Source organism: Periplaneta americana, chromosome 2, assembly GCF_040183065.1.
Source record: "Periplaneta americana isolate PAMFEO1 chromosome 2, P.americana_PAMFEO1_priV1, whole genome shotgun sequence".
In the NCBI taxonomy this organism is placed as follows: Eukaryota; Metazoa; Arthropoda; class Insecta; order Blattodea; family Blattidae; genus Periplaneta; species Periplaneta americana.
In genome coordinates this window covers 87,036,721-87,061,740 of record NC_091118.1, presented here as the reverse complement: position 1 = coordinate 87,061,740, position 25,020 = coordinate 87,036,721, and the positions used below count along the sequence as shown (strand labels likewise).

Below are 25,020 nucleotides of genomic sequence, written 5' to 3'. Positions count from 1 at the left end.
CCCCAGCGGTACTCAGTGTAAAAAAGAAACCTGGTATAGTTGCCTCGTTTAATTATTAGGCAGCGGCATTCCTTTTAAGATTTGTAGGTCTTTATTGCATACACCGATAATAAAATGAAAATGCGACGTTGTCACGTCTTGTTTGTTGCTGCTATATATTAATATAACATGGATATGGGCTAGGCTTAATTGCTCAAAGCATGAGTTAATTTGAAGATTATTTAGATTATTTGTTTTAAATTAATTATTTAAAGAAATAATTAAATGTTTCTCCATAAGGAAAACCGGAAAGTTTGACTTTTTGTAATAATTCTTTTATTGTTAAGGATTGGCCCTTATTGTAAGAACTATATATTTCACGGCGAATGTAATCACACGTAAAACCATCTACTTTATTAAATTTTGTGACTTTGTGTCCACGCTTTTTAGGTGTCTTAGGTCCCTTTTTTACAATTTTACTTACAGTATTTCTATTTAATTTAAGAATTTTAGATGTCTCCGAAATTTTTCCTTGACCTAAATTGTTTTTCAGAACATGCGTGTGAGCATTGCACACAAACGTTTGCCACTGCTTACATAATTTTGGTCTAGCTTTTGAATTTGAATTGTTTATTAACTCTGATATATTATTATTATTATTATTATTATTATTATTATTATTATTATTATTATTACCATCGTCGTTATTGACGTTCATGGGTATCGATTCCGACACTTCATTCGCTTCCCATGGCCTCCACATTTTAATTATACACTGAACTGTAATATAATTAATTTTTACTGTCAACTAGAACAAGATACACTGCTAAAATTTGCAACTCTGGTTTGTACACTCCGCGTGGAGTATTGGAGCGGCCTTCAAAAGACTTGACGACGACAATGGACAGCGACATAATTAAAATTATTGAAACTACAAAGCTTCCGTCCTCTTTGACACCGCTAGCCTACTAATTGAACGTGGCTACTTTAGTAGGAGGGTTAAAAAGTTGTAATATTAGTGAGAAGGGGTTCATTCGTTCATAGTGTTCTGCCCAAGGGCATGTCTTCCACTGCAAACCCAGCATTCTCTAGTCTTTCCTATTTTCTGCCTTCCTCTTAGTCTCCGCATATGATCCATATATTATATTAATGTCGTCCCGAACTAAGGAAAGGAAACAATCTTTTTATTAATGAGCATGTGTGATTTTTCTTTATTAAAAGCAGAAATGGTCCGGCAAACGTCGTTATTCATCCACCTTACCAAGTATCTCTTGAGGCAAGTGCATGTCCCCCAAAGTTTATACTGCAATATTTTATTTATTATTATTATTATTATTATTATTATTATTACTACTACTACTAATACTACTACTACTACTACTACTACTACGGGACCTTTGGTTAAACGTACCAACTGAGCTACCCAGGAACTCTGCCAGACACCGATCCACAATTTAAGTCACACAGAGTTAGTGTGCACTCAATGTTGGTTGCTTGATGGTTGTGAGCCCACTTTGAGGTCTGTGGATATAGAGGGAAAAATTGGATCGGTGTCTAGTAGAGTTCCCGGGTAGGTCGTTGGTAGAGCATTGGTACGTTTAACCAAAGGTCCCGGGTTCGATCCCCGGCCCCGGAAAAATTTTTCCCTCGAAATTATTCAAAATCTGGATTGTTTCCAGCATTTGTGCCAAGTTGAAGTGCTTCATAGTTGGAGAGATTACAGAAGTTGCATTATATATCTGGGAGTGACTGGGGTGACTGACAATTGGGTTTCAAGCGTCTTATCTTGGTTGTGGACGTCAGTGTACTAAAAAACAAAAACAGAATAACTTATCGGAAGGCAAACACAAGCAGTAATTTAAACCTTTACTTTTATATTGCAATGCGAAACTCGCTGTCAATTTTAAAAAGGTAATATGGACCGACTGGAAAGCTTCGATATTATCATTGTTACAGTTACAGAAATAAAGTTTTAATTTAAGCAATAAAATTAATGAATGAATATATGGCTTTGGGCTATCTCATTTTCACATCCTCAAATGATTTAATTAATTAATTATTTAATTAAAAGGTATTTTTTTTTGCAAATAAGGCATTTACTGTATATTAAAATTATAGAAAAAGGCAAATTAAAACTTTAATTAGTTCAATCTCGAAGATGTAATTCGTACAGATTCACTTTTAAATTTAACACAGATGTAACACATTTAAAAAGGCATTCTGTCATAGTTTCGACCGTTGGTTAGTTATTATACGAGTATGTAGTGCGTTTCAAAAAGCCACATAGGTATATTTTTTTTTTGCTACTGCTAAATGGAAATGTTTTTCGAAAAACGCTCGGTCACGTCGAACAGTATATTTTAAAAGACACATTTTTACAAAAACAAATTATTCTTGGTATCATTGTTGTGCGAGTTGTGATGTAATCGGCAACGTTTTTAAAACACTGTATTTTTCTGTATACCATCTGAAAGATGGTCCCGTCACGTCACTTCAAAACATTCTTCTCATGAATCCCAGACGGTTCTTGACGTTGCTTGTATATGTGAATGTTACGATACAAAATGAGTTTTGCATTTAGAAAGTTATAGAAAGAGAAACTATAGGGAGAGTTTATTCTCAAGTTTAAAGTTTATACTAACTGCGAAAGAGAAATTATCTATTTTTTTTTATTTAACATTTATGCCACATTTACAATCTGTCTACAGTAGACATAAGTAAATATTATAAAAGAATACTAGCCGTATCCGTGCGATCCGCTGCACCTGTTAGAAATAAATATAAAGTAACTACATAATTAAAATAGGACGTTTGATCCAGGGAACATTCGTGTTTAATAGAAGGATAAATCGTTTAATATGTTACTTAATTTAAATTGTATTTAAATAATTTCAATGCTGTCATTTTGGTCCAGAGAACAATCATTTGTTGCAATGACAATTGCTTTGACATGCTTCTTAATTGTTATTACATGCAACCATAGTTTAATGATTGACATATCATTTAGTTTTAATGTGTATACTTCATATTACTTGCTATATGTTTCCATTGAATTATGGTAATAACTTAATTTTAACCCTTGTTTTCTACGTCTTCAGTAAATGATGCTTGGCCCAGCATGGTTCTGAACCCTTCAAATAACTTAAATAGTGATACAACATAAACAGTGAAAATGTAAGAATTCACGATTTCCTATGTACCATTGCCATGGAATGAATAAATGTGTTTTTTCTTCCTACTCAAAAATTTTATATTTTGCACATAGGAGTTACTGCAGGAACAACAACGCTATAATCTGAGGCGGCTGTGAAAATGTATTGTATTGTTATTTTAAAAGTCTTTAAACGTCACTTTCCAAAGGTGAAATAATAATAATTAAACAATTAATTAGTTTTCGATATTACTTCATACACACACAGAAACATTCTCTGTAGGCTATGTTTAATAGCTTTCGATTGTTATTGTCCAAGATCCCTTTTATTTCAATACAACGCCTTAGATGGCGTTGTTATTGTAATTTTAAAACTCATTTATCTCATTAAATATCAGTCCTATCAAAATTTTGTATAGAATAAACCTTGTCGGAAATCAATTTTAAAGAAACTTTTCTTATGTAACATTTTTCATGAAAATTAATAATAGGGGAGATAGTTCGATTTATTTAATTCAGGCCCCCTTTTAAATAAAGTATTTTGAATGCCGTATAGCCTAAAATCTAAGTTACAACGAACTTAATTTATATTTCAATTTTCATATAAATCGGTTCAGCCATTATCGCGTGAAAAGATAACAAACATCCAGGCAGACAGAAAGACAGACAGACATACAAACAAAAATTAAAAAAAAAACTATTTTCGGTTTCAGGATGGTTAATTATACATGTTAACACCAATTATTTTTGTAAAATAAAAAGTTACCCGAAAATTTTTGGCTACAGATTTATTATTAGTATAGATGACATGAGTAGAGATATCCCATGACAACATTCCAAAAGAAAAATAACAAAGTTTCAAATAGCTGTAGTAAAAATGAGTGGAAGGTCAAGAACATTGGTGCTTTTAAGTCTTCTAAATGTTTGACTATTATCCAGCAAATTTAATGCATTATGATTGGGATGTTGATTTAATCTGTGCAGATATTTTTTTTACTGAACTTAGAGATTTCTTCTTTCACAGTTGAAATGTTTAGGTCACGATGAATTACATCATTACGGACATGCCGTGGTGCAGTGACAATGGAACGTAAAGTTTTAGACTGATACCTCTGCAGTATTTCAATGTTTGAGTTGCTAGCAGTTCCCCACAGTGGATGCCGTATGTCCAGATTGGTTTTAGTATGACTTTATAAACAAGAAGTCTATTTTATAATGACAGTTTTGATTTAGGTCCCAATAACCAATAGATTTTAGATGTTTTAAAATTTAATTATTTACGTTTAGTTTCAATATTTTTACGCCATGTTAATCAGCTATCTAAATGCATACCTAAATATTTAACATCGTCTGCTTCTGGAAGTTCTTTGTTGTAAAGTGTTACAGGAGGAGTTTTCAGTTCTGGTTCCCAAAGTAACATGAACTGTTTTGTTTTCACTCGCTTGTAATCTTCATTTAGTTAGCCAGTCTTCTGTTTCTTTCAGTTCATTCTGCAGGTTTTCAGATGCTGTTGATGGATCTTCATGTGAAGCAAGAATAGCAGTGCCATCAGCGAAAGTAGCCACCAATACATTATTAGAAATTGGAAAATTAGCTGTATAAATTGTATATAGTATAGGGCCTAAGGCTGAACCTTGAGGTACACCTGAATTCATATCATAGAATGAGGAGAAATGATCTCCGAACTTTACTTGAAAAATTCTCGAAGCTAAGTACGAGCGAAGTAATAAATAATAGGGTTGCGGAAGTATGACTTTCAGTTTGTAAAGTAGACCAAGATGCCAGACTTTATCGAAGGCTTGTTGAATATCTAAAAATACAGGAGAACATTTTTTTTTGCTTCTATGGCATCTTCAATTTTATTGACTACTCTGAATTTGTTCTATTGTAGAGTGTTCTCTTCGGAATCCTAACTGATGGTCAGATATAATATTGCTGTCAGTAAGAATTGGAGACAGTCTCTTTAAAAAGAGCTTCTCAAATAATTTAGAGTCCACACCTGTGGAGTAACGGCCGCGAAACCAGGTGGCCCGGGTTCGAATCCCGGTCGGGGCAAGTTACCTGGTTGAGGTTTTTTCCGAGGTTTTCCCTCAACCCAATATAGAGCAAATGCTGGGTAACTTCCGGTGCTGGACCCTGGACTCATTTCACCGGCATTATCATTTTCATATAATTCAGACGCTAAATAACCTAGATGTTGATACAGCGTCGTAAAATAACCCAATAAAATAAAAATAATTTAGATAGTATTGGTAACAAACTAGTTGGACGATATGAAGTCACTTCATTTAGTGGTTTCCCTGGCTTTGGAATCAAGATAATTTGAGAAACTTTCCACTGTTATTTCTTACCTCTTGAGGGTATTTAATAATTTCTCACATCTTGAGGGTATTTAATAATTTCTCACAATTGACATGTTGGCATGGCACCTACAGTACAAGTTAAAATACACTTAGTCTTATTTTTGCTTATTTTCCTAACAATTTTGGCTCAATAGTCATTCTTCTTTCTGTTAAAATTTAACACAACTTTGGAAAATACATTTATCATTATTTAAAAAAAAGTATTTAATTCATTTTAACCTAACCAACCTAATTGTCATAATTGTTTCAGTTTATTTTCTTACACACACACACCACACACGATTTGAAAATACAGTAATTTTCTAGCATTGACAATAAGGTTTAAAGTTTAAGTAAATTGTATACATTTTATGTAAAAAAAAAAAAACAGGCTATTACAAAAGTTGCTAAATCTTAGTCAATTTTAATGTGATTTCAATCAAGTTTTCACAGGTGACACATTAAGCATCTGTGTGTATCCCAATAGCCTTACTTGATTACTCTGTATAATATGTGTGTATTTATTCACACTGCAATGGGTATATACCCGGTGGCAGTGGTAACTAATTACACTCAATAATGACAATAATAAACTTATTAATTAAAAATACAGTTAATAATACCAATAATTAATACTAATAATAATAGGGAATATCCTAAATTAAATGAAGCACGATCACTTAAAATAACATTTAAAATCTAATTTGTATATTGAACCTAATTTCGAACTAAAACCCACGAGTATATGTTCATATCTGCACAAGTACCTTTCCACATTACACTCATTTCGCTGTCAACTCACTCACTGCACTGGAACTACGACACATTTCACTGATTCTATCTTGATTTCACTAACACTTCAAAAACATTTCACTGTTCAAATACTTTGCACTGCCACTATAAACTATAAAGCTTCACTGACAGGAACACGTTTCACTTACACAACACACTTCACTGACACGACATAATTCTTCACTGATACAACACTTCAATAACAAAATATCATTTACATACTTTACAGACTGTGTATAATTACCGTCTATTAGTAAAGTCCTTAAGCCTATTTTTAAATACGTTTTTGGTTGTTGGTAAAGCCTTTAGTAAGACTGCAGGTAAAGCATTCCAGTCCCTGATAGTACGATTGAGAAAAGAAAACTTTCCAGTGTCCGTCCTCTGTCTTCTTTCCCTCAATATGACCAGATTTATAGCACCGTATCAAAATAGCCCTTTACAGTGCATGAGGGTTAAGTTGGCGTAATTTCTACTGTCCTTGTCTGCGGTCCTTGTCTACCGACCGCCAATAGATGTAACGGGGAAAAGGTTTTCTTTTGCAGAATTCTTGGAATTCTCTTCCCTTCCTCTCCCTTAGCCCTTCTAGAACACACTTTGGAAACCCAATTAGTGGATCTCTCAGTGGCGACTTGGCGTTGTTCGAGTTTATTTATTCAGTAATATTTCGTGAATAGTGAGTAGTGAGTAAGTGTGTGTCTTGTTGTATTAATTTAATACAACATAATTCACAATTTAAACAAAATGTTTTCGGAATTGCATGGTTTCCCTGTTACCTTAAACATTGTAATGAGTGTTGTGCTCTTGTTTTTAATAATCATGGTAGGCAATGTGGGAAAACGCGGGAAAGCCTTGAAGTCGGACAGTATGAAATGGTTATTAATATACACAAATTCTTTACTGAAGAATATGAGGCACTGAAATGTGGAAAGCAAGTAATATCTGTGTCGAGTGTTATCGAAAGAACTGTGCAGCGACAGGTATATCGTAGTGTTAGCAGGATTAAAAAAAAAAAACAAACAAACAAACAAAAAACAAAAAAAACAAAGGGAGGCGCTGGAAAGTGGAAATGTTCTGCGAACTCAGGAAAGAAACGCCCAAACAGGATCCCTCAGAAAATTGCAATTGACTCATTATCTGCCGCCACTATAAAACGAGTAATTTATTCTTTATATCGGACTGATTTATTGCCTAGTTTGAAGGATATAAATGACGAGTTAATTAAGGAAAACTTATTCACTGGAAGCATATGGAGTTTGAGAGAGAAACTACGAGGAGATGGACAGTACTGTATTTAAGAAATGGTTCATTAATCAATGATTACCAAACATTCCTCTCAATAGTATCATTGTTATGGACAATGCCTCCTATCATTCAACAGAACTCAATAAGGCACCGATTTCATCAACGTCGAAATCTGAACTGCAGTCCTGGCTTCGTAGCAATAACGTTGAATTTAATTTACGATCCACGAAACCTGTATTGTATGAACTTGTAAAAACTAAAAAAGACAATTTCAAAACATACAAAATCGACCAAATTGCGACAATGCATTCCCATATTGTGGTGAGACAGCCACCATACCTTTGTGACTTATACGCGGACGAATTAATAAGGGGGCAGGTTAAAAATGACGTTGCGAAGCGTAATATTTCGCTCAAAAGTAAAGATGTGAAATTGTTGTTTGAGAGCGCTCTTGCAAAAGTGACGGAAGATAATTAGAGAAAGACCTGTGAACACGTAGAAAAAGTTGAACAATTTTATTGGGAAAAGGACGGACTAGTAGATGAAATTATTGATCGGTTCGTAATAAATTTGGACGACAGGGACACGGACGAGGAACTTTCTGGCGGAGAGGAGTCAGAATTTGAAGAGGAAGAGAGTGCCGCCGCTGCTAACTCGTGGTGGTTGGAAGGAGTGTTAACCATATCGCCGTCACCATAAATGAGGGTAGAGAGAGATGGTGAGTATTCTTTCTCTTTCTAAAAGGGACTAGACAAGTAAATCCTCATGGACTGTAGGTGTTTCACATTAGCCAACGCTGAAGGCTATTATGATGCAATGGTACTGAACACGTGGTAATCACTGGGGCGAGGTCTGAAATATACGGCGCATGCTCCATAATCTCTCGTCCTTTGAGCGGCGTTCTTGTTTGCCACATTGTCATGGAGGAGAACCACATTGTCCACTAGAATTCCCTCGCGCTTTTTCCTGACGGCAGCTCGCACACCTGCGAGTGTGCCACAATATTTGTACGCGTTGATGGTGTCACCTCGTGGCATGAAATCCAGGAATGGTGCTCGGCGATCCCAGAATATTGTGGGCATCAACTTCCCGACTGATGGCGTTGTGCGGAATTTCTTCGTGACAGGCGAACCGGAACGTTTCCAGGTAGGCCAAGAGGTTCGTTTCACGACGCGAAGACCGCTGTCCGGCGGTGGTTCCGCGCTTGACCGGCCGAATTCTACAACAGAAGCATCTTTAAACTAGTGGTGCAATGGAACAAATGCCTGAACCGCAGTGACTATGTGTAAAAACAGTCAAAGTTACTTAGAACATCGTATTTTGATTTTCCTGTATGTTTATTATTAGAGCTGAAAAAAATAGCGGCAAAGACTTTCGATTCGTCCTCGTATTATTGAGTTCATAGATAGCCTATATATTCCATTGGGAATGAAGGAAGCTTTGAAGATATTTTTTTGTTTTTAAGCGAGTGTGAGGTCGATGTCATTCATCAGCCACAGTCTGAACCACCAAGCTTGTTGTGATCCTCTCCGTGAATTTTATTTGTGCGGTAAAGTCGGCATCCTGGTTGAAGTAGGACGACGGTAACTGATGAATGGTCAAACTACAGTGGATGGATGGATGGATGGACGGACGGACGGACGGACGGACGGACGAAGGACAGCCATTAACAGTCTTCATTTAAATATCACCGAAAGAAAGACTCTTTTAAAGCTGCATAAAGTCAGAAATGAATCATGAGAGTAAGGGGAATGGAACAAAATCTATGGAAATGGGAAACTCAAGACGAACCAATCGTTATAGACGGTACGTTTTTTAATACTTTTCGTGAAACACTACCTTCCGCCAGTTTTACTTTCAGTTGTTTTCATGGCAATATCTTATTCAAGAGAAGCAATATTATACACCGTGTCCCGCTTAAAACACCAATAAAATAAAAGTCCACAGCTCTAATGAAAAACTTATTTAATTGAAACTGTTAACATTTTCTAATATCTAACGGTTGCGATTTCAATACACTTCAACGTGATTACCATTTGTAGCACGGCAGATGTCGAGCCTGTTTTCCAACTCTCTCCAGGTATTCCTCAGCATATCAATAGTGACATTTTGAGCCGCAAGGCGGATTCTGAGCCACTTTTCTTCTGTATACTTGATGCTTGACGAATCTCCATAGAAAAAAGTCCAAGGGTGATAGATCTGGTGACCTTGGCGGCCAAGCGATTGTTTAGCTAGGATCCTCTGCCAATCCACTATCTGGGAAAACTGTCATTAAGAAACTTGCTTACCTCCAATGCGAAGTGAGGAGGAGCGCCATCTTGCTGATAAATGGTTCTTCCTGCAGGAAGCTGTGGCACGACATACAACTCCAACATATGAGCAGAAGTAGTTAAGTAAAAAATGGGTAATGAGGGTTAAAGTAAACATTCTGTAAAATACAGCGCAAAGTAGCAATTAACATTCAATTTATTTAAACTATTAGTAGTCAGTGGACAGCACGAAGGACATATTAATTGCTACTTTGCGCTGTATTTTACAGAATTTTTACTTTAAATCTCATTACCCAATTTTGACTTGCACCACTTCCGCTCTGAACGGCTCATATCTAGATAGGTTGAACTAGTCACTGTAGGTTAAAAAAAAAACAAACAAGAAGGAACTTATCACACTATCTTTCATTAAGCCGCACCAGACATTAACTTTGGGTGAATCGCGTTCATGTTGAAAGACAACAGACGGATTCTCACTTTCCCAGATTCTGCAATTGTGTCTGTTGACTTCCTGATACGTGAAAAATTGACTCGTCAGAGAAGCAGACATGATCTAAGTATGAGTTGTTTTCGTCAATTTTATCCAAAACAATTGCAGCAAAATTTAGCTTCTTATCTTTATCACCGGGCTTGATCTGCTGTATGATTTGAATTTTGTATGCTCGAAGACGGGCCTTTTGTGCAGAACAGAACTTTATGAACAATACTGCGAGGAATTTGGAGTTGCAGACTTGCTTTTCGGATTGATTTTCTTGGGCTTCTTGTAAAGGAGGTTCGTACGAGTTCAATGTTCTCTTCAGAAACTCTTTTCTTAGTTTCTTAGTTTCTTGTTTCCTTCAGCTTTGCATCCCTGGCCATTATTCTCTTATAGTCAGGAATGGGATCATGGTTTTGAAGGTTGTATTCCCGACGAAATCGGCGTTGAACATGCTTCACAGACTGTTTCTGCTAACCAAAGAACACACGAGACTTTCTGCTGAACAGTCCACATGACTAGTTTGTTATTTATTTCTCCATGGCAACCATTGTTACATAAATTGCAAGATCTGCACTACCAAACCTGACTAGATATATTTCTCTTTGCCATATATATTTGGAGTTACAACCATTTATTTTATTGGTGTTTTAAGTGGTACACTCATTTTTACGTTACACACTGGGAAGATTGAATTCCACTTTCGCCTTTAAAACCATGTTCAAATATGCATTTTTATAAATTAACATTCTCTTCTAAGCAGAAAATAAATAGTATTAAAAAGAAAAACTTCACACGAACCCCATGTTCATCCTGAATTCTTACGCCTCTCTGTAGGGACCTTTGATAAAGCGTCTTGACAATGTCTGTTGTATAATAAAAACATGGATCACTTCTTTTTTATTTATTATACTCCAATTTTACAAAGAACCCTATTTTACCTGAGATAGGTATGTTAGGGTTATAAATACATAATAGTAGGCTAATAATAATAATAATAATAATAATAATAATAATAATAATATGATATAGGTTAATGAAGTCTCCTATTGAATTAGTCTTACGTGTCAATTATGAAATTAATACAATTTAACAAATCTATATATTCAGCAAATCTGTACAAAGTTTTTTAAGTTATACACATGAATGAATGAAATGGAATGAGTTGAAATTAAAACCTAAAATACAATCTTATATTTCTATTAATAAGTTTCATGAAATGTATGCTATATTATAACCTAAGCAAATATCTAATCCTAGTATTCACTAGAATGTAGTTTAAATTTCTGTGGGTTGAAATCTCTGAAGACGTTACACAGTTTTCCGTTAAACATTGTTGTCACAAGCAATTTTTAAATTATATACATCACAAACACAAAAATACATCACACTAACATACGAAAAAAAAAAACGCACATAATTGCTACCTACATTCAAGAAATTAAATTACAACATCCCATACAGAACAAATAACACTCTACAAAAGCATCTCAACACACAAACAACACAAACAAACAAATACAATCACACAGGCGTATACAAACTCAACTGTAACACCTGCAACAACTTCTACATTGGACAAACAGGCAAATCGTTTCAAACAGGTTACAAAGAACACATCACAGCCATAACAAAATTACAAAACACCTCCACATATGCAGAACACATACCAAATGCTAATCACACCCACAGAGACATCACCACAGACATGGAAATATTACACATCCAACCAAAAACGCCAGAACTAACACAGTAGAACAATATGAAATATACACACAAAAAACACATCCCAACGAAATTCTCAACACACAACTCAACTTCAAAACACATACACTCTTTGACCTACACTATACCACAGGAACACACCCTCACAGGAAACAAAACAAGCGGCGAAAAAAAAAAATAAAAAAATAATTCAATGGATATATACAAATTTTATCATGTGTTCAGATTACAACTTTTGTGAACGTAATTTACATATCTCATAAAATCTTGATAACAGCATTTATTTCGGAACACTTGTATTGGTGGGGAGTACTTGGTGTCGCACCTGTCTAATCGACAAACTAGTTCAAGACGTTGGAGTTCAAATTTGGACTGTTTGCAGGGAGTCATGGATCACTTCTTCAAGAGTTTATTAGTCATTGAGATTTTATTCATGTAGTAGACTGATCAATTACTTGAAGCAAGTAAAGCGATAGGTTTGGAAGTAAACCCCGAAAAGACGAAGTACCGTATATGATTATGTCTCGTGACCAGAATATTCTACGAAACGGAAATAAAAAAATTGGAGATTTATTTTTCGAAGATGTGGAAACATTCAAATATCTTGGAGCAACAGTAACAAATATAAATGACACTCGGGAGGAAATTAAACGCAGAATAAATATGGGAAATGCCTGTTATTATTCGGTTGAGAAGATTTTGTCATCTAGTCTGCTGTCAAAAAATCTGAAAGTTAGAATAAATTTATATAACAGTTATATTATCGGTTGTTCTGTATGGTTGTGAAACTTGGACTCTCACTTTGAGAGAGGAACAGAGATTAAGGGTATTTGAGAATAAGGTTCTTAGGAAAATATTTGGGGCTAAAAGGGATGACGTTAAGGAGAATGGAGAAAGTTACACAACGCAGAACTGCGCGCATTATATTCTTCATCTGACATAATTAGGAACATTAAATCCAGACGTTTGATATAGGCAGGGCATGTAGCACGTATGGGTGAATCCAGAACTGCATATAGAGTGTTAGTTGGGAGGCTGGAGGGAAAAAGTCCTTTGGGGAGGCCGAGACGTAGATGAGAGGATAATATTAAAATGTATTTGAGGGAGGTGGGATATGATGATAGAGACTGGATTAATCTTGCTCAGGATAGGGACCGATGGCGGGCTTATGTGAGAGCGGCAATGAACTTGCGGGTTCCTTAAAAGCCATTTATAAGTAAGTAGACTGATCAAAGGTGAATTCAGAGATCCCTACACGCTGTTATACACCTTTGAATGGAAGATGAGTCAAAGTCTATATACTTCGTGCTCCCTGCTAATTACAATGTAGCAATACATTTTGGCTATAAAGGTTAAGGTGCGACTTTGACATAACACAGAAACGACCACCATAAGCTTGGAATCGCGCGTAGAAAATAAGTTCGCTATTATGTTGTCGACCTCTTATCGAGATTGTGTGTAATTGGTTTTAAAGTAAAAATTTGAATATCAAAAGCATTTGATATCAGTATCAGAAATGGATAACTATCAGTAAGTAAGCGATATTCTTGTAACTATATTTTTATCTTTGCTAAACTTTGTCTGGGTATAAATTAGTTTTGGGTCGACATAGATAACTTCTGAGATTCTGAGAAATGTTGCATGAACTAACATTTATAGATACAATAATTTCAATACTAGTGTCCATACTTTATTGAAATCCGTTAGTTAAGAGTGACGTGATATTAACGAGCTGCACTTTGAATTCGACAAAAAGAGGACACTTTCGAAGTTTGTATACGTTAACAAAGGACCTAATGTTTCTGACAGGAGCACGATATTCTTAGCATTAGAGTTGCATCTATTGTTCAGAGTAAATACGTCAATGTGTAAGTTTGTTTAAATGTGGATAAAGTGCTTCATGTGTAAAATTACAGTTCCTGAGGAATCTGAAATTGTGAGAAAAGTCAGTTTCGGTGCTGAAGCATAATTTTTCAAATTAATAATTTAAGAATAAAGTAACAATAGACCTGTTCACGAATAAATTTCGTGTAAGCTTAAAGAATAGACACCGAAATCTAGCAGTACAAACTTCAATAGGCTCAACATATTTAAATAATGCAAGAAAATAAATTATCACAGTTTTCGAAAAACAACCCACGGACGCCCAAAGAAAATATGGGCACACGAATTGGAATCGGAAGAGATCGAAATGGAACCAACTGCTGGAGGAGGAGAAGAAGGAAAAGAGAAAGAAAAAATGATGGAATATTAAACTTCGATCTCCATATTTTAAATTTAAGTTGATTGCATTTATTTTGCTACCCCTTTAATTGGTACAATTCTTATTTCGCTGTATTGAGCAAGTTATAGACTGGAAAATATGTAAGGTAAAGTACCCAAATAAGAGACACTTTTTTTAACTGCTTATAAGTGAGGATGGGAATAGACATTTTTAATCTTAAGGAGTGGAATACACACAGCATTTAGTCTATTTTTAGAATTGACAATGCAAAATTTAGTTAGTTTTTATTATTATTTTAAATTATAAAAAGAAGTAAAACTGGGAAATAATGATGTTTTGGAAAGAGGTTTCAAATAAGAGATACGTGTGTTATTTAACTTTATTTTGTAACATGGACAAAAATTATTATCATTGGGTGAAAATTGAAACAATATATAACATTGTTAAATCATGTGGATACTTTAATAAATTCAGGAACATTTTAAAATTGAAGGGGTCAGTGCAACAGTGGTCGAACTCCTCTCAATAGCAATTTTGTTGTTTACTTGAAATTTTTCCAAGTGAAATGAATACGAAAATAACACAAAGTCGGTCAAATTGGACTTGAATGTACTAATCTTACTTAGGCTACTATTGCTAACGTTAATATTTTGCTAAAGAAAGAAAAAATGATAGAATATTAAACTTCGATGTCCATATTTTAAATTTAAGTTGATTGCACTTATTTTGCGACTCCTTTAATTGGTACAATTCTTATTTCGCTGTATTGAGCAAGTTGGACAAATAAAAATTCTTCATCAGTGCCGCAGTCTTCGTGTGCCCAACGACGATATTTTGAACACTGAGTTTTCCCCCCCTGGGCCCTAGTGTCCTCTGAAAAAAATCGAGTGCAAAACAAGCACTCTCCATCATAATTTTCTTCATATTCCGAGTCACTAGCGTTAATTAATTGCATTTTCACATCAGATTCTTCATCACTGGACGAACTCAAGCAGTGCTTCTTGGACTGATTTTTTCTGTGGTTTTTGTTGTTTTTCGAACTTCTTGCGAGCTCCATCTTTTCTTTGTTTTTCCTTATCTAAACTCTTTCTCATTTGTTTCTGATAAAGAGTTGATATTATGATAGCTCCTTTCCTGCCCTGGATACTTTACATGCGACTTCACACTGGTTGAAGCTTGCGGCTCCACACTGGTTGAAGCTTGCGGCTCTTGAGGTGGTTGTTGCTGCTTCTGTAACTGTGATATAACCAAAGTTACCGTTTCTGGCACGTGAAATAAGTACTGGGAACGTTGAGAGCGAATAACTTATCTTTGCCACAGTCTGTGGGCATGAAAGCTGACAACTGTGATTGGCAGATTGTTGACGTCACATCTGTTTAGGAGATGGTACCACTCTCAGCCGAAGTGGTATCAGATGCCACTGACTAGACAGTGTACTCAAGGACACATCCCAGACATGCAAAGTGTGAGTGTCTTGCCTTTGATGCAGTCAGTGGCCAATAAGACTGACTACTCTGAATGGCAGATTGCTTTCGTGACGTGTTGGGTGTTACCTTTCTCAGCTACACTGGCAACAAGTGCTCACTGACTGGTTTTTTATTCAAGGACAAGCGCCACAAACGCAGGCACTGGCTGTAGTGGCGATATTTACACAGGTTCAACGAAATTTTCGAAATCAGAAATCACAATTAAATTTAATAGTTTTAATAATTTCGCAAGATTTTTATTTGAAATATGTAGAGAATATTTCACGAATTACGCACTTTTGTTTTGATGTTTAAGTAAAGTAAATATTGTCAGACTAGCCAATTTTAATTGATTTTAGCTAATGATATTATTGTCATCTCAATGAATAATTAATTTTAGTCAATAATGATAACTTAATCATTTAAATTAGTAATTTTTGTAATAAATAATTGAGGACAATAGGTAATTAATAATTGATCTAATTCGTAATTAATTTTCATTAATAGTTCAATTAATCTTTTATTGGTTCTTACGTAGTTTATGGCAGACAAACTGACACGACTAGAAGCATTAACGCCTTTCGTAAACTCTAAAAGGTGAGCATCATAATAAAACCAAAAAGGGGTTCTAAATAAGAGATACTATCTCTTAATAGGACCCCTAGGTATCTCTTGTTAGGGAACGGAATAAATAAAAATGAAATAGCTAGCCAAGGTCATAAATTATTATCTTTCTTATTAGCAATCTACCTTATTATATGCAACATTTTCCCAGCAATTTTATAAAATTAATAATAAATGTGTTGTACCTTACATTAAATGTTGTTCACTTCCTCAACAAAAACCATCAAAAAGTTCAAAATGTGAAAAATTACTTTCCTTGCTCTCAGCTTCGTTGCTTGCTTTCAACCGAGATTAGACAAAGAACACGATGTCTTAGAAGCACAAACATTGATTTACCATAGTTGTCGAGAGTTGGCAAATTATACCGGAGAAATGAACAATGTATCTCTTATTAGGAACCTGTCTCTTATTTGGGTGCTTTACCTTATATAACAATTCTAATGCCGATGCGAAAAGATACCACCATTTTTTTTTATTATAGGGCTGGCGGTTTCCATCCAAAACATTGCTTTTAGGTTAAACATAGCCGGTATTCTGTTCTGAAAACATGCACAGTTGGGTTAATGGTTAAGGAATGAGGTGAGTTACTTATTGGCTCATAAACCACGTGGTCGTGTTGCCTGCAATTGTTTACTATGCTCTGATTGGTCTGTTTCGACAGAGTTCTCGTTTTTATATTTTACCGGGAAGAGGCCATTTTCGTAAAGTTCCTTGTTTTGCACTTTTTATATCCCTTTTTTATTTGCTTTTTAACACTTGTTATAAAATATAAAACGTTCTTAAAAAGTTAAAACTTTAAAAGTGTTAAAATTGTTAATTTGTATTGTCTTTTTAACAAATCACTTTTAAAGTTTAATTTTTTCTTCAGTTTTTAAGCAACACAGACGTAACATCCTTGCCCGAGGCGGGACTCGAACCCACAACTCTTGGGACCAAGAAATAGAGACATTGCGTAAATTGTATTCTTATGTTCCCTTCCCCTCATTATCAATAGCAAACGTAACAGTTAACTTCTAGGTTCAGGGTCGGAAATCTTCATCCCCATTTAATATATTAGTATAAAGTTGCATTGACCGTATGAATCTTGTTTACATCCGTGCAGATTTCTATAAACACTGAATTTTTTAAAACGGAAGTAGTCAACGCGAAGAACAAGCCGAAAAAAATATGCCTTCGTAATTTTTTCGAAAAAAAAAAAAACGCTTCATTTGTATAACGAACAGCATTAATTGATCAAAAATGCTTTCACAGTGTGACGGAAATTTAATCAGTTTTGTACGTTATTACACAAATGCAGCTTTAATATTTTACCATTCACACGTCTCAATACCCAATAGTTTTACCATAAATGAGATTCAAACTTCAGACAGAATTTTTGTCGGCTAAACCGTTATTCAAATACCAAAATGACGTTTTACTTTTTGATTACTTACAATCTAAACATTCTGTTTCTTGAAATTAATGCAGTTATACCCCTTTCACTCTATAGGTAAGAAATGTGCATCCTCGTTTAGTAGCTGTCAGGGTGATTTATTTATCTCTGAAGTGCTTGTGTTGTTTTGCTTGGTGGGGGTCAAATTTATTTTATGAAATTAACGAACACATCTGCGTTATACAGAATTCGTTGACAGGACTCACAGGAGCACGTGGGATTGGTCGTTATTGGCACACCGACGCCGCCGCCGCCTCATGACTTATCTCCTCCGCTTTTATCTCGACAGCGGATGTGTCACACGATTGTTTTCATCTTGTTTCATATTCCTTCTCTCCCTTTGGAGAAGAGAGTTTGTGCCTATCCGCGTCCTTTTAACAACCTCGGGCGGGGGTCCCTCTCCTCCTCTGTCGGCGAATCGATCCCACGGAGATACGTCTCGCCCTCCCCTTCATTGAGACGCGCAGATGCAAACGGGAGCCAGTACTGATGCGTAGTTGAGGATGGATGGTCGCTAGGCAACACAGCTTCCTTGTCGAGCCTTGATGTTGGTGTCCGATGTTGCGAAGAGAATTAGGTCATCACTTTCGGTTTTAAATTGGAGCTTGATTGCTTGAAATGTAGGAATTGTGATTACGTCGTAGTGATATTTCATGTGTGATTAGCATCGTGGTCCATTTTATCCTTAATAGAAAATCTCTTGAGCTAGAAATGGCAGCCTGGTTTCACGGGATACACCAAGAATGCTGCCCCGATTCTTCAGGACTCAACACGGCAAGCGGACGGGGATGAATACAAGCAGATCCGAGCAAAGGAACTCTAGCAATGTTTCTGCAACGAGAAGAACTCGAAGGAGGAGATTCTGTGTCGTACATCCTTCTGCATTGTCATCGTCCTTTACCTTCGTACCTCAACTTCATTATCTTCGTCCAAGAAGATCGTCACTCAACGTTCTCAGGTGTCCAGGTTTCAAAATGCAGAAAAGAAGGAAAAAATATCGATACTGCGAGAGGAAAAACTGTTTAATATACCCGAGGAAAGCAGGAATTATGGAACTGTAGAGAAATAAGTGTGTTGCCACAAGATGTACATTATCTGTTGTAACTATTTTTTCTTGTGACTGATATAACCTTCCAGAAACGAGGCTTGTCGAAATTCAAACTAAAAACATGGTGTGACAAAATTAACCTAGACTTGGAGTAATTGTGTTCCGTTTGTCGTGTTATGTGTGATTTACTGTTGCCTTGTGTTTTTTAATGTTAATCGTCCTTGTTTATAGTGTAAAGACTCTTTGGTTTAATCCGTTACACTTTCTTCGTTATCGTGACAAAAAGCTGTAAAGTATACGTGTTTTGGCTTTCGATATTTTTATGTACTTTGTTTATGTTATGAATCGTCTAGTCTGTGCAGAAATTAATTTGTATAGTGTATTATGTGTATATTGCCCATAAATAACGACTCGAACATTACAAGAACGAAACTTTTCAACCGACGAACTTTTATGGAATAAACAACGAACCGTAATAAAACTATTCACGATGTCGATATTCAGATTTGGAACCATAAGGAGTCCTCCGAGACGGCCAACAGTGCTGGGTTCGGAGCAAAGTCCCTTTTGGTAAGTTGTCATACTTAATGTGTGTTGTATTTCTTATCGATACGTTATCTGTAAGTAATTAGCAAGGTTCATTTCCCTTATTTATTTATATATTATATTTAAGCCCGTTTGAACATATTTTTGTTCAGAGGCATGGATTTCTTCAGTAAATTTCAAGAGCTTGCACTATATAGCTAATTATTTCATTTGTGGTTTGTTTTAAAATTAAGTCGATTAGTAATCCTTCTGCTTGAAGGGATCGCGAAGTTAAATTTAGACATGTTGAATTTTATTGTGATTTTGAAGAGTTAGTCTGTTGTAAAAGTTGAGAAATCCTAACTTATCCAATTGATTGAATCTTCGATCTCGCTACACACGACATAATTCTGATTTGCGTTGCATTTCTAAACTAATCAAATTAAACAGAGGTGGAATAACTTCACAAATGCACACACTGCACAAATTAAGTAAATATCAATCATTCATAGTGTTCTGCCCAAGGGCAGGTCTTTCACTGCAAATCAGCAGTCTTCGGTCTTTACTATTTTCAGCCAATTTCTTTTTCTCTTCCTGATCAGCTTCAGCAATATTCTTTCTTCGCCCACTCTTTCCAACACAGCTTCGTTTCTTAATCTGTCCATTTCACACGCTCTATTCTTCTTCATATTCACATTTAAAGTACTTTTAGTAGTTTCTCTTCACTTCTTCGTAATGCCCATGTTTCTGCTCCATACAATGCCACACTCCACACAAAGCACTCCACTAGCCTCTTCCTTAGTTCTTTTTCCAGAGGTCCGCAGAAGATGCTCCTTTTTTTCTATTAGAAGTTTCCTTTGTCATTGCTTTTCTCCTTTTGACTTCCTGGTAGCAGCTCATCTTACTGCTTACAGTACACCCCAAGTATTTGAAGCTCTACTGCCTCATTTAGAATTCGCAAGTTTACCTTCTTTACTTTTCTTCCTAGGTTAGCTTAGGTTAGGTCACGTTGACTACGGTCGGGTTAGGAGACCCTTTGAATGTAGGCCATACTGAGGCCTATTGTGCATCCCAGAGTGTATAGGATGAATGAGGATGAGGGTGTACCAGCCCACCGGTCGCATGTGACTCATCCGCCAACCCTCCCCCACTCTAAGTTCACACCGTCTAGGTGACCAAGCAGCACAGGATCCATTCCAACGGTCCTTCCAAGGTGTCGAAGCGCCCTTGGAAGTGCTCTTAAGTCATGAATCCTGGCAGAGATATTGCGGAAGGCTGGGAACTCAGGAACGGCTGTAGAGAGGATGCCCCCCCCCCCTCTCGTAAGCGGATGAAAAGACATGTATCTTGACCTGAATATGGTTATTGAATGAGATTAGAAAGATTTGTCTAAGTAACTATGGAAAATCACGCAAAAATCACAGTCAGGTTGGTCGGTCCGGGATCGATCCACGGACCTTCCGAATGCAAGTCCCATGCGATACGCATGAGCCAACTCGCTCGGTTTTCTTCCTATAACTATGGTCTTCGTCTTTGCATTTATATTCATCAGCTGTCATTTAGCTCCAGTAGCATATCCCTTGTCATATATCACGTTTAATATACTACATTTCTACAATGACACTTAATAAACATCTTACACATTATATCTCAGTCCGTTACATATTTGCATCTCAGTTACAGCTCTGAGTATATTCAGGAAAAAGCTCTTGAAATTGGTGTCGTAGACTGCTAATAGGCCTATATGGCAAGAAAAGTAAGCGATCAATGGCAGATTCGGTTTGGTTTGTTCAGGCTTGTGGTATGACGTAGACAGATTTGCCCTGGGCCATAGTGAAGAAAGGAATGCTTCCGCGAGGTTTGATTATGAACGATCGTACAATAAATACTACTGATGACATCCACTTCCCGCGTAGTGCAAAATGTTGGTGGTACGTCTGGGTCATGCTATTATTGCCTATGAAAATGTCCGAGAAAATTATACGTTGTGATTTAAGAAACGAAGATATTTGGGACGGGTTTATAACTTTCGTAGTTATCACAACGTGCTTCTAGAGCGGTGTGCTACAATTTTGAAGTTTTTTAAAAATGATTTCAGTATTTTTTTCTGCCGTAGCAGGATCAAAGTTTCACCAAGTGTAGAGCCAGAACAATGATTATTGAACTGGTGCCATTCAAAATAAATTGTTAAATCTGATACCCGAATATGTAAATTGTTGATCAACTTCTTAGTCTAGTGATTAGCGTTGCTGGTTCCTAACCAGGAGGTTTTGGTTCCGATTCCCGACTCTCCCAAAGGATTTTTTTTTCTTGGTTAGGAATTGTTCCTTTGTAGGCTATGTATGACCTATGTGTTTGTGTTGTCCTTTGGTATATGTTAGATTAAGATGTAAGTGTTAAGAAGGTACTGGCGCACCATACCAAAATCACCTGTGAATATTCCCAGAGGTCGTCTAATATCCATTATATGTGTATTATCCATAGGATATGCCCATTATAATTCAGAAACCAATATTTGCAAGTAAACTTTTAAGATGTAATCTGCTGCTGCTGACATTGGCTGCATTTGCATACATTTCGTTGCGTGTCTTGAGCGATAGCGACTGTACTGGCAGTGGGTGTTGCTTACTATGCATGAGGTCACTAGTGTTTGCACACCATCTGCAACACATCAGTTCCAAATGAGGTATAGGTCGCGCCAGGGATTTTGGCAGATGGATTTTCTTAATGTGAACTGGAGAGCGAGTTCCTCACCGCTGCAAGATCGGCTGTTATCTCTGTTGCAGTGGAATGGGTAGGACATAAGAGTAAACATGCACGCCCGAGTATTTGTGCACTCTGGACAGTCACCTCCAAAAACTAAACAAATATTACAGTAGTCTATATGTGTCTTTGGTATTCCCAAGAAACTTGTTCGATTAATTAAAATGTGTCTCAATGAAACTTACAGCAGAGTCCGTATAGGCCAGTTTCTATCTGATGCTTTTCCAATTCACTGCGGGCTAAAACAAGGAGAGGCACTATCACCTTTACTTTTCAACTTCGCTCTAGAATATGCCATTAGGAAAGTTCAGGATAACAGAGAGGGTTGGAATTGAACGGATTACATCAGCTTTTTGTCTATGCGGATGACGTGGATATGTTAGGAAAAACTCCACAAACGATTAGGGAAAACACGGAAATTTTACTTGAAGGAAATAAAGCGATAGGTTTGATAGTAAATCCCGAAAAGACAAAGTATATGATTATGTCTCGTGACCAGAATATTGTACGAAATGGAAATATAATCTGTTATATATATGGAAATATATACGTATATGGAAATATGTTAATCCTTAGTAAATAGATAAGGCTGAGTTTTACGAAATACGGACATTAAGGGATGGAAAATGGGAGGCAGTAATGATCAAAATAATTATACCGATTTATTTTTTTTTTAACCAGCAGACGTGCAGCCTTTAAATTTAAAACAAAGATTCACTCATAAAATTGGGTTAGACTATTCATATCATCTCTCAGAATTGTGTCTAAAATGTATAAGGAAAATAAAAAAATTCAATTTCATGTAGGCTACTCCCTTGAAATAACTTGTTCCTCCCCCCCCCCCCCCCCGAGCAGACAGGAGAGAGAAAGGAGTCGACGATTTTAAAAATTCACTAAACTATATTTAACTAAAGACGTAAAATTTAAAATGAAGATTACTCTCTACAATATTGGTTAAACATTCTTAAATTTTTTAAATACCATATCCTAAGGTACTGATGAAAAGGCAGAAGGGAGTGAGAAATCTCATGTCATCCGATCTCGATGAAAGTCTATATCTGGGGATCTTTGCGATCACAGAATACGAATAAGGTATTATTTAGTCCGACTTTGTCCCCAAAGTGGTAGAGTGGGACAAAAATGGGTGAAAAATTAAATTAGATATCTTAGGGCTTTTGGAGACGAAAATTACGAATAATACAATTTGTGCGAATTCAATATGGCAGTTTCAGTACTATGAATTATATTTTAAAAAATTAAACATCGGATATCGCACAGGTAACACATGTACTGTATTTAAGGGGGTATGTAACACCTTTTGATAGTAGGCCTATACATTTAGTAAAATCCAAAGTGTAATTTCTACATATTCTGAATGAATGTTGTGTTGGAATTTAGTATAGTCATCAGCCAATACCACCTTTTGATAGTAGGCCTATACATTTAGTAAAATCCAAAGTGTAATTTCTACATATTCTGAATGAATGTTGTGCTGGAATTTAATATAGTCATCAGCCAATACCTCTAGATTAATAAACAATAAAATACAGTATTTATTGTGAATGGTAATTATATTTTTCAATTGGTGGAATTTGTGCAGGGAAAATTGGTTTCTCCGATATTTTATACGATTTCGAATATTTTAAAATGCTTTCTTCTCTGTTCTATTCACAATGTGCGTGTGAAGAAATTATTGCCCTTGTAATATCCATTACAATCCTATTTATTATACTCTTATATAAATCTAACTTCCGCAACATGCAATTTTACCCAATTAACCAAATTATATTTTGATTATTAAGAAGAATCGTAATTTTATTAACTTGAATTGTCGCACCACCAATAGACGATCACTAGATTATTACTGGACAAATCTTGTATATTGATCTGGTAAGGGTAGGATTATATGCGCAATGCAATGCTTTTTCCTTTTAATTAAGAATTAATTTAATTTAGAAAATGTAGGAGACGTATTGTAAAATCATTGCGAACGGAAATAATTTACATTTATTAAAGGTATTCTTTGAGTAGGACTGTACCGTGGTGTGTTTCATAATAAGGATAATTGATATGAGCTGCTGTTATGAAAACATGAACGACTCAGAATGTTATCGCATCTCATTCTCGCAGCTTACACAAACAATATTGGCTCGCCTACTGGAAATGTCATCGAGGTCATCTGCCAAAATCGGTGCCTCCGACTTTTTTTTTTTTATATCTAGCTTGGCGTATACGAGTGCTCATTCTTTCCACTGTTCATTGATATCACTCAGATCTAACGATTTACCGTGAGATTGTAGCTTATTTTTACATCTAGGAGAGTAACGTTTTTTTTTAGTTATACAGAGATTGATATTACCTCTTTATGTAACATTGCGTACATTCAGTGGTGATATTCGGCCGGTTCGAAGGAACGGGTTGTTAAATTTTATTTCTAGGTAATATTTGCAATTATCATGGACATACTGTATACTATATATATTTAACATAGGTACACATGAGAGAACTGGTTGTTAAACTTCTTCACTTAAGCTTTAGTAATAGAACTGTTAGTAGGTATGCTTTCTATTTGTCTTGTGCTTTTCGTGTCAACGCACAATAATGTTCACAAGGTAACTACTCGTACGTATTCAGTGTGAATATGCAACGCCACTAACGAGATCTTGCAGTCACTGACACGTGGTTCAAGTTTACATTAGCATCCAAACTAAAAGCGGACAGACTATAAGTTACGGACTGGAATGGAATTTCGGGAGGGGAGCACTACGACCAAACACTGCGACCTTTCACAATCTACCCTCAAGCTAGGCGCATTCCCAAACCCACACCAGCTGACTAAACCAAGGTTCGCTGTGTATCCATGTTTCGAACAGGCAAGCTCACTTGTCCCAGTCCCAATCTCCCTCCATGCGTCACCAGCCGGCGTTAGGGGAAATGGAGAAATGTTGATGGAATGATGCAA

The 25,020-nt window shown here is 36.0% G+C and overlaps 1 protein-coding gene across 3 annotated transcripts in view; it reads left to right on the top strand.

Annotated features, from left to right (window-relative positions):
- Nucleotides 1-25,020, top strand: part of LOC138694384 (CDK5 regulatory subunit-associated protein 2-like) — a 382,662-nt gene that overhangs the window by 36,765 nt on the left and 320,877 nt on the right. For 2 of the 3 annotated variants that reach the window (XM_069818072.1, XM_069818070.1), the window contains exon 1: nt 18,150-19,340. The exons of the other annotated variant lie outside the window; for it this stretch is intronic. In XM_069818072.1, the coding sequence (XP_069674173.1) occupies nt 19,261-19,340 (80 nt within the window). In that variant the 5' untranslated portion in view covers nt 18,150-19,260. Of the gene's footprint in view, nt 1-18,149; nt 19,341-25,020 lie in introns of those variants that run through there. 3 annotated transcript variants of the gene reach the window in all.